General features: G+C 50.2%; 1 protein-coding gene across 1 annotated transcript; it reads left to right on the forward strand.

Moving 5' to 3' along the window:
* The first annotated feature begins 204 nt into the window (after positions 1 to 204).
* LOC124240083 (L-amino-acid oxidase-like) lies at positions 205 to 8086 on the forward strand. The gene is made up of 7 exons (XM_046662757.1): positions 205 to 247; positions 1924 to 2138; positions 2578 to 2690; positions 3790 to 3991; positions 4483 to 4551; positions 4771 to 4907; positions 5431 to 8086. The coding sequence occupies exons 1-7, from the start codon at positions 217 to 219 to the stop codon at positions 6254 to 6256; spliced, it is 1593 nt and encodes a 530-aa protein (XP_046518713.1). The 5' UTR covers positions 205 to 216; the 3' UTR covers positions 6257 to 8086.
* The last annotated feature ends 749 nt before the right edge of the window (positions 8087 to 8835 follow it).

Consider the following 8835-nt stretch of genomic DNA (forward strand, 5'->3'; position numbering starts at 1 on the left):
TTTCCTTAGGGAAAGCCAGGAGGAAGGTGGGGATGCAGAAGGTGAGGCTGGGGATGGGACTGAGTCATCTCACTTGACAGCCCAGGTCTTGAGGGCAGGGCTTCTCTGCTTGGTTTAGACAATAGGGCCCTGGGGCAGGTTGCTGGGGCGAGGCCAGCTACTGTTGGGGTGGAGCTGGTTCCTCATAAAGAGAGGGAGAGACGCTCTGGGCTCAGCATGAGCTGCAAGGCCCTAGCCAAGATGAAGGGTAAGTGGGGTCCTTCCTCTAAGTCTGAGAGAGGCACCTGAGGAAGGAGGTATTGGACATTGAAAAAGGGAGAGTGTGGGGTGGAGATTGGCAAAGGGGGTTGAGATGGGTCTAAGGGGGAGTCTGGGTAGAAGGCCATGCAAGGGAAGGAGGATGGGGACTGAGATGGGACAGGCACCAGAATAGGGGCTACAGATAAGTCCACGTGTTGAAAGCGAGTCAAGAGAATGGATGTATGTCTGGAGGATGAATCTGGGGGGTGGGCCCATTCAAGAGGAAGGACATGGGGTATGAGACAGGAATGGTGGCAGCCCAGGGAGATAGGAAAATTTGCCAGGGTGGAGAAGGGATTTGGGAGGTTGAGGTTGATCTAGGGGAGGGGGAGAGGAGGTGAGGCTTAGGGCTCTCTCCCATGGGCATAGTGCCCCCTCTCCTATTTACTGAGGAGTCGCCCATGCAGAAGGTCTCCTGGCATTGGGAGGGCATGTGCTGGGAACCAGCTGGGTCTCCTGCCCCTCTGCAGCAGGTGGCCCCTGAAGATCCCTTTCCTTCTGTGAGCCTCAGTGGTCCTGCCTGTCCAGACTGGACAAAGGGGGTTCTCACCTGCCAAAAAAACCTAGGGCTGGTGCAAGGGGGCTCAGTGTGTCACAGCCCTGGCTCTTCCCCTTTAGAGCAGGCAACCCTGAGGAAACCACACAGCCTCTCGTTTCAGACTTGCAGCTGAATTTCTCTGTACATCAGGGCAGTTAACTGTAGAGAAGAAAAACAAGTCACTCAGGACTTGCTGCATGTTATATATTAACTATGGTTTCCGATCTTGGCTGCACATTACAAAACGCAGAGGGCTTTGACAAAATAACGTGAGGCCGGAGAAGAGCCTTAGGACTGCCAAGGTCTCACAGGGCACTAGCAGTGTCACTGAGAAACTAGTCACAATTCCCCCCACGCCCCTCCCCCAAATACAACTGTGCTTCACACACACATCCTCTCACAAATGCACGTGTTCCCAAAGAATACAGACATCCTCAGGCTCTCCCACCCAGCTTCACGCTCAAACACACACACAGAATCAAACACAAGAACACAAACAACCATATTGTCTCTCATACTCAAGCACGTGCACACACATCGTCCTCACTCTTCCAAACCCAGGCCAACACACATCCATTCTACAACCCATCTCGCCTTCCCATACAGATTCATCCACACATCACTCAGGTACCCACAAACACACCCCCTCACAGACAATCGCAGACAGTGCACAGTCATACAGGGCAAAAATCACAAAACCACAGAAACTTATATCGCAGTCATTCTCACATACTCACAAACAGGCTCACACACACTCACCATCAGAAGCAGGCACGTTTACAGTCAAATATGGACCTGCACACACCCGTGAGTTTCCAAACACATGCACACATATGAACTTGCAGTCGATGTTCACAGCGCACAACTAACACCAGCATGGTCCATGCCTACATTGATATCCCACACAACGCAATCACCCCTACACAGTCACAAGCACAAATACATATGATTGTAACCATACATTAGACAGACACTGCCTGATCTTACCACCCCTGCTCATTCACACAGCTAAGCTCACCCTGGGTAGGGTGGGGTACAGAGTCTGGACCCTAGAAATGCAGGCTTCATTCCTTTCTCTGCCCCAGGAATCCTCATCTTGGGGCTCCTGTTGGCTACTCCCAGCTGCCTTGCCTCCTATGAGGACCTGGTCAAGTGCTTCCAGGACCCTGAATATGAGTCCATCCTTGTCACGGCCCAGGAGGGCCTCCACACCTCCCGGCTGCCCAAGCATGTGGTGGTAGTGGGAGCTGGCATGTCTGGCCTGGCAGCCGCCAAGGCCTTGCAGGACGCTGGCCACCAGGTAAGCAGGTCTTGGAGGGGCCTCAATTATTGGCCTGCAGTTTTCTTCACTGAGCGGGAAAAGAAAAATAGTGGGGTGACAGTCAGCTCTTAGACAACTGCTCATAACCTACTGGGTCTCTTAGCCTTTATTATTGCTCCTCAAAAATATGGCTTCCCCCGAGACTTGACCTTAACTGCAGCTTGTGTTCTCCTGGAAACAGAAGTAGAGAAGGGCTGTGCAAACAAAGGGCCAAGAAGCGCTCTGTGCCCTGCCACGAGGAGCTGTTCCGTCTCACTTACATTACTCAGGACCCCCCTGGAGGAAACTGCCCGCTTCCCCATTTGGTTATCCTCCACATTCAGGGACCTACTGCTGGGAATTCCAGACTAGGGCCTGTGGCCCCGGTGGGGGTGGGAAAAGAGAGAGCATGACCTTGGGAACCTTCTCCGGACCTTAGGTAACCGTCCTGGAGGCCAGCGATCATGTCGGGGGTCGAGTGCTCACATTCAGGAATGAGGAAGAGGGCTGGTACTTTGAACTGGGGCCGATGCGAATCCCAAAGTCCCACAGGTAAGCCCGGGGGAAGGGATGGAGCAAAGGGCACAGAGGAGGAGAACAGAGGATGTAGGAGGAACCCTGCTGCCATCTTGTCAGAGCCTTTCAGATTCACTGTCTCATGGGATTTAATCCTGCAACACTAACATGGCCTCCCACTTGACAGAGAAGACCGAGGCTGAGAGCCCAGGGTCACACAGAAAGTGGTGGAGTGCAAACTAACAATGATAATAGTCACTGTTAACTCAACAAATTGTGTACTTTAAATAGCGGCAGCTTCTTATGTGTCAATTATACCACATTAAGCTATAAAATAATAATAATTAATATAATCATAGATGCCATTTGTTGAGCCAGGCCCTGTGCTAACGCGTATACGTTTATTATTTCATTTGATCCTCATGACCCTCTAATTTGATCCTCTTGTTTTCCTTATTTACAAATCAGGAAACTGGGGTCAGAGATATTAAGTGACTCGCCCAAGGTTCTCCTAGGAGAAAGTGACAAAGCTCCTCTTCAAAATCAAGAAAGCGCCTGGCACAAAAGCATACGCTCAACACCTAAGCTGTAACTGATTCCTGGAAGAGACCTTGGCCTCTGGTTCTAAGGCTTCCAAGACAAAAAAAACCCTCACCTGGTGTTCCACATACCTCCAAAAATATGACGTTTTTTTTTTGCCTGAAGTTTAAACTGAACCCAAGATTTCCCTCCAAACACCACCAAAAACAAAAACCAAAACCAATGGAACCAAACCAAAGTAGGAGTCTTTAGATTTGGCCTCAAACTTACTTAGAAATGGAAAATGGAATTTCAAATACTGTCTGAAACAAAAGGCCTGTGTCCCTATATCTGAGCCCTATACACTGGAACTCCTAAAGGGCCTTCATTTAGTAACGGGTGAACCCCTACTACTTCTCCCACTCAGGGCAAAAACAGAAGGAAAAGAGTTAGTGTGGCAGCAAGAACAAACAAGGTCAGAGATGAGGAAGCAGTTAGTGCATGCTCCCTGGACATATGAAGAAACTGGTTTTCCTGGAAATGGCTTCTATTGTGAGGCCAGAAGGAACAAAGTGCCATTGGGATGGGTGTCATGTGATGCTTATATCTGCTCTAGGCTGGTCCACACCTATGTCAAGAAGTTGGGCCTGAAGCTGAACAAGTTCATCCAATATGATGACAACACCTGGTACCTCATCAACGGACAACGCTATCGCACCAGAGAGGTCAAGGCCAACCCAGAGCTCCTGGGCTATTCCGTGAACCCCACTGAGAAGGGCAAGAGTGCTGCGAAGCTTTTCTACCAGTCCATTGCCAAGGTGCCTCCTGCCTTACCCCTCCCAGGGTTGGGAAAAGACAGGGTCTGGCCTAAGGTGACCTGGCAAGTTAGTGGATGGACCCAGGTCACCTGACTCCTACCTGGTACTCTTGTGATTGGTCTGCATTCCTTCTAATACCCCATAAGAATGTTGCCACCCCAACCCCAGTGCCCAGCCCCCTCCTTTTTCCCAATGGCCATTGCTTGATCAGCGACAGTGGAAAGGAAGGGAATCACCAGATAAGCCAATCCTTGGTAACGAACCAATCTTCCTGGATTGCAATGTCTTTACCTTAAGTTTTAGTCTTCTGAAGGGGAGATGTTTGGGGGAAGAGGAGCATTTAGGGTCCTGGAACCACCCTTCCTCTGCTCCTTCCATCTCCCATCTCCTTGCCCCCACCCTCTTCAAAGGGACATCCAGAGAACCCAGGAGATTGCCTCAGTCTCTACGGCTTTAATCTAAAGCAACTTCCCCTTCCTCCTGTTCCGCAGCTCAAAAAAAGTCTGAAAAATTTCAACTGCAGCCACCTGATGTCCTTTTATGATTCTTACTCCACCAAGGTGAGTGAGGCAAAGAAATCCCAGGATAGGGGTGCACGGGGGAGTCTGTGCTCAGTCTTGCCCCCTGGGGCTGTCCTCGGCCTACCAGGACCCTCTTTTCCCACTGCCAAAACCTTCACCTCCCCAGAGTCCAGTCCCAGCCCTTGCCTGCCCCAGGCCCCTGCGGGTGCCCCTTCCTATGTACTGGACCCTCCATTTGGCACTTCCACTTCCCCACAGGCTTACCTGCTGAAGGAAGGGATGCTGAGCCGAGGAGCAGTAAATATGATTGGGGATGTGATGAATGAGGATGCTGGATACTATAAATCCCTCCTGGAGTCCCTGCGGACTGACACCATCTTCCTCAAAAGCAACGAGTAAGGCTGATCTGGACCAGGACTCGTTTCTGCCCCTTCCTCCAACACTAGAGCAGAGAAAGGGAACTATGATTATTGAGTAGTTACTGTATGCCAAGCATTGTGCTAAGCACTTTCCAAAAATTGTCACATTTAATCCTATGATCACCTGGAAGGTAGGTACTATTATTCAGAGCTATTTTACCATGAGGACGCTGAGGCTCAGAGAAGCTATGTAACTGACTCGAGTTCACACACCTTGGGAAGGGCTGGAGCCAGAATCCTAACCCCAGTCTGTAGGACTCCTTCTGGGACGCAGAACGGTATGGTGGCTGGATCCCCGGGTTATGGAGCTGGACTGCAAATATCATAATGGGAAAGCCCCTTGTCTCTGGGTGTTAGTTTTCCAAACTACCTAATTAAATAATAATCCCTCCCTCACAGAGATTAGTTTCCTGCCGTCAGACCAAGGATGCTGCTGACAACTGGCGAGCTGGCTTACTGCCTCCCACATTCACTCTCTGCCCTCTCTTCATTCCTGCAGCTTTTCTGAGATCACAGGTGGCTTTGACCAGCTCCCCAAGGCCCTCAGTGCCAGCTTGAAGCCTGGCACCATCCGTCTGGGCTCCAAGGTGGAGACGGTAGTGAGGGATGGGCCCAAGGTCCGGATTTCCTACCGGGTGGACGAGCCCAACTCTGAGCTGCACACCCTCACCGCGGACTTTGTCATTATCTCCGCCTCAGCCAAGGCCACGCGCCTCATCACCTTTAAGCCAGCGCTCTCCCCAGACAAGGTGGACGCGCTCCGCTCGGTGCATTACACCAGCGCTACCAAGGTGATTCTGGCCTGCAATGAGCCCTTTTGGGAGCGGGATGGCATCCGGGGTGGGGTCTCCATCACTGACCGGCCTTCGCGGTACATCTACTACCCAAGCCACAGCCTCCCCAGCGGCAAGGGCGTCCTGCTGGCCTCCTACACTGTGGACGATGATTCCCTCTTCTTCATATCCATGAAACACGACCAGGTGGTAGATATCGTCCTAGAGGACCTGGCTGCTGTGCACCAGATACCCAAGGAGGAGCTGCGGCGCATGTGCCCCTCCTCCGTGCTCAAGCGCTGGTCTCTGGACCCCCTCACCATGGGTGCCTTCACTGAGTTCACGCCCTACCAATTTGCCGACTATTCGCAGCAGCTCTTCCAGCCAGAGGGTCGCATCTACTTTGCTGGCGAGCACACCTGCCTGCCCCATGCCTGGATAGACACTGCCATCAAGTCCGGCCTCCAGGCAGCCAGGAACATCCAGGCTGCCGTGGACCAGGAGGCCATGGGGAGACACAAGACCTTCACCAACAACCAGAGTCCTTCCTAACCCTGAGAGAAATCCCTGGGGGAATCTGACTGGAAGCAGACTGGGAGGGGGGCGATAGAGGCAGGACCCAGGAGAGAGGTCACCATTAGTCTCCGTGCCTACAAGTAGGAACCCAAAAATGCCAAAGAACCAGCTGTGAAGTCCACAAGAAACATCACCCACTTTTCTGCTTTCTCCCCTGCCAACCCTTGAGGAAGGATCAGCAGAGTCAAGGTATATGGAGGGATAAGAAAAAAATCAAGAATAGACAATGCTGGAATCACCCCTTAACTTGCAGGAAATTATCTCCTGCTGCATAATTGTAACATGCAAAAGAGAAAGGTTTCAACAACATCCTAATTCCTGTCACCTGCAACTAGATTCTCCTAAACGAACAGACAAACCCCCAACCACACAACATTAAACCAGACTGGCCACACAAACTCCGTCACTGCATGCCTGAGCCAGGGGCCTCACATCTTGGCCCAACACAGAGTCTAGGTGGATGGGAGAGATAAGAGTTCTTTTCTGCTCTTGTTGAGCCTACAAGAGCAGGATCTTGGCTTCCTGGAGTTGCTTCCTGACCCACAGAATTTTCCTCTTCACCCTCACCTCCCCATCACCAAGAAACCACCCCAGCTGCCCTGCCTCTGCCTGTCCAGCCCACACATTCCCCTGGGAGGACACCAACCTCATTCTACATACTCCCCCCTACTCTGCTCCTCTCTGAAACCTGCTCTGTCCTTCTAGGCCTAACTTAATTAATTCCCCCTCCCCAAATCCTCCCTTAAAGGCTACACCCAAACCCTAGGGATCTTGCTCCCTTGAAGCCCCACCCTTCCTTCCTAGAGTCTCAAACATTTGGACTGTGGATCTTGTGTTGCCATGTACTTCCTTCATGATGGCATATTATCTGCCCAACTGTACTGAGAGCCCCCAAGGGCTGGGATCATATCTTGTATGCCTTTTTGTATTTCCCCTCCGGATAGCTACTAAGTATATGCTATTTCCCTCAGCCTGTCAACAAACATTTATTATGCATCTACCATGTGCCAGGCACTATGCTGAGTACCAGTTCCAAAGAATGAGCAGCATTATTCGATTGAATCAAATCTTCATTCCCACCTGTGTCTACATATCTCCAAAGATCAGTTCCCAAATCTAGCTCATTTTTTATCCCAAACTTTTGGGGTTTGGGGTCCAACTAGGCAAAAGAAAGGAGTAAATAAAGTGGTGAATCCTTTTCCTGGAGAACATTCCTATGAGGGAGACCTTGGAGGGCTCTGAAGACTAGCACGATGAAGTATTGGCATGGAGTGTTGTGTCCTGAGACTGGCTCGGTGTGCTGTGTCCTGAGACTGGAAGGGAGTGTTGTGTTTGAGACTGGAAGGGAGTGTTGTGTTTGAGACTGGAAGGGAGTGTTGTGTTTTGAGACTGGCATATTGTATAGAAGGAAGGAAATAGAGAAAGGAAACTTACATTTTCTTACTGCATTTTGGTCTAACTCCTGGTTTTCCATTCACCCCTGCAATAGTAAGGATTTTTTCAGATCAAAGTGTTAGAAATCAAACTCAAACTAGCTTAAAGGAAAAGGAAATGTTTTGACTCACGTATCTGGAAAGTCCAGGGTGAAGCTCACTTCACCTAGACAGATTGGATTCAGAAATTGATAAGTCATCGTTAAGGTTCTCTCTCCTTCCACCTCTTGACTCTGCTTTCCTAACTTAGCTTCTGTATTGAGTTAAATAACGTCCCCCCAAATTCTTATCCACCCAAAAGCTGTTAATGTGACCTTATTTGGAAATAAGGTCTTAGAAGATGTAATCAAGTTAAGATGAGGTCATACCGGCTCAGTGTGGACCCTAATCCAATAGCTAGTGCCCTGATGAGAAGAGAGAAATTTGAACACAGGCATACACAGAGGGAACACAGCCATGTGAAGATGGAGACAGATTGGAGTGATGCTTCGTAAGCCAAGGAATGCCAAGGATTGCCAGAAATCTCCAAAAGCTAGGAGGAGGCATGGAACGGACTCTCCCTCAGAGCCCCCAGAGGGAACCAACCTTGCTGACTGACACCTTGATTTTGAACTTCTAGCCCCCAGTACTGTGAGAAAATAAATTGTTGCTGTTTTAACTCATCTAATTTTGTAGTAATTTGTTATGGCAGCCCTAGGAAACTAATACAGCTTTCTTCTTTCTTCTGGCAAAGAATGCAGTCAGAAGCAACTCCAAGATTATATCTTCCTAGGCTGCCATGCAAGGGGGAGAAAAAGGGCTTCCCCCTCCCAGTGCATTCATTTATATTTTCATCCTGCCCATCCATGTGCTTGATCAGGGACCCACCCCTCAGGCTAGAAACTAGGTCTTGTGACCAGTGGCCCCAGCTGCTAGTGGACAGGGAGAATGGGACAATCTCTTAAGAAGAATGTTCTGGGCAGATGAAAACAACAGATGTACACTACTAATTGCAACTCCTCCAGACTCCAGAGTTGGACTAAGGAATACCGCTGAGCCATTCCAGGGCTGGGTTAAACCAGCTCCCCTGGGGCTTCCAGTGCAAGATGGTTCCCCACCAACAGAGTCACAACACATGTGGCG

The sequence above is a fragment of the Equus quagga genome, chromosome 5 (genome assembly GCF_021613505.1).
Source record: "Equus quagga isolate Etosha38 chromosome 5, UCLA_HA_Equagga_1.0, whole genome shotgun sequence".
Classification (NCBI taxonomy): domain Eukaryota; kingdom Metazoa; phylum Chordata; class Mammalia; order Perissodactyla; family Equidae; genus Equus; species Equus quagga.

Bases quoted from the DNA above. Each gene is read 5' to 3' on its own strand.
- LOC124240083 (XM_046662757.1), top strand. From the start codon at position 217: ATGAGCTGCAAGGCCCTAGCCAAGATGAAGG. The intron at 2,139-2,577 runs GTAAGCAGGTCT...TCCGGACCTTAG, and splicing joins TGCAGGACGCTGGCCACCAG to GTAACCGTCCTGGAGGCCAG. The intron at 4,552-4,770 runs GTGAGTGAGGCA...ACTTCCCCACAG, and splicing joins ATGATTCTTACTCCACCAAG to GCTTACCTGCTGAAGGAAGG.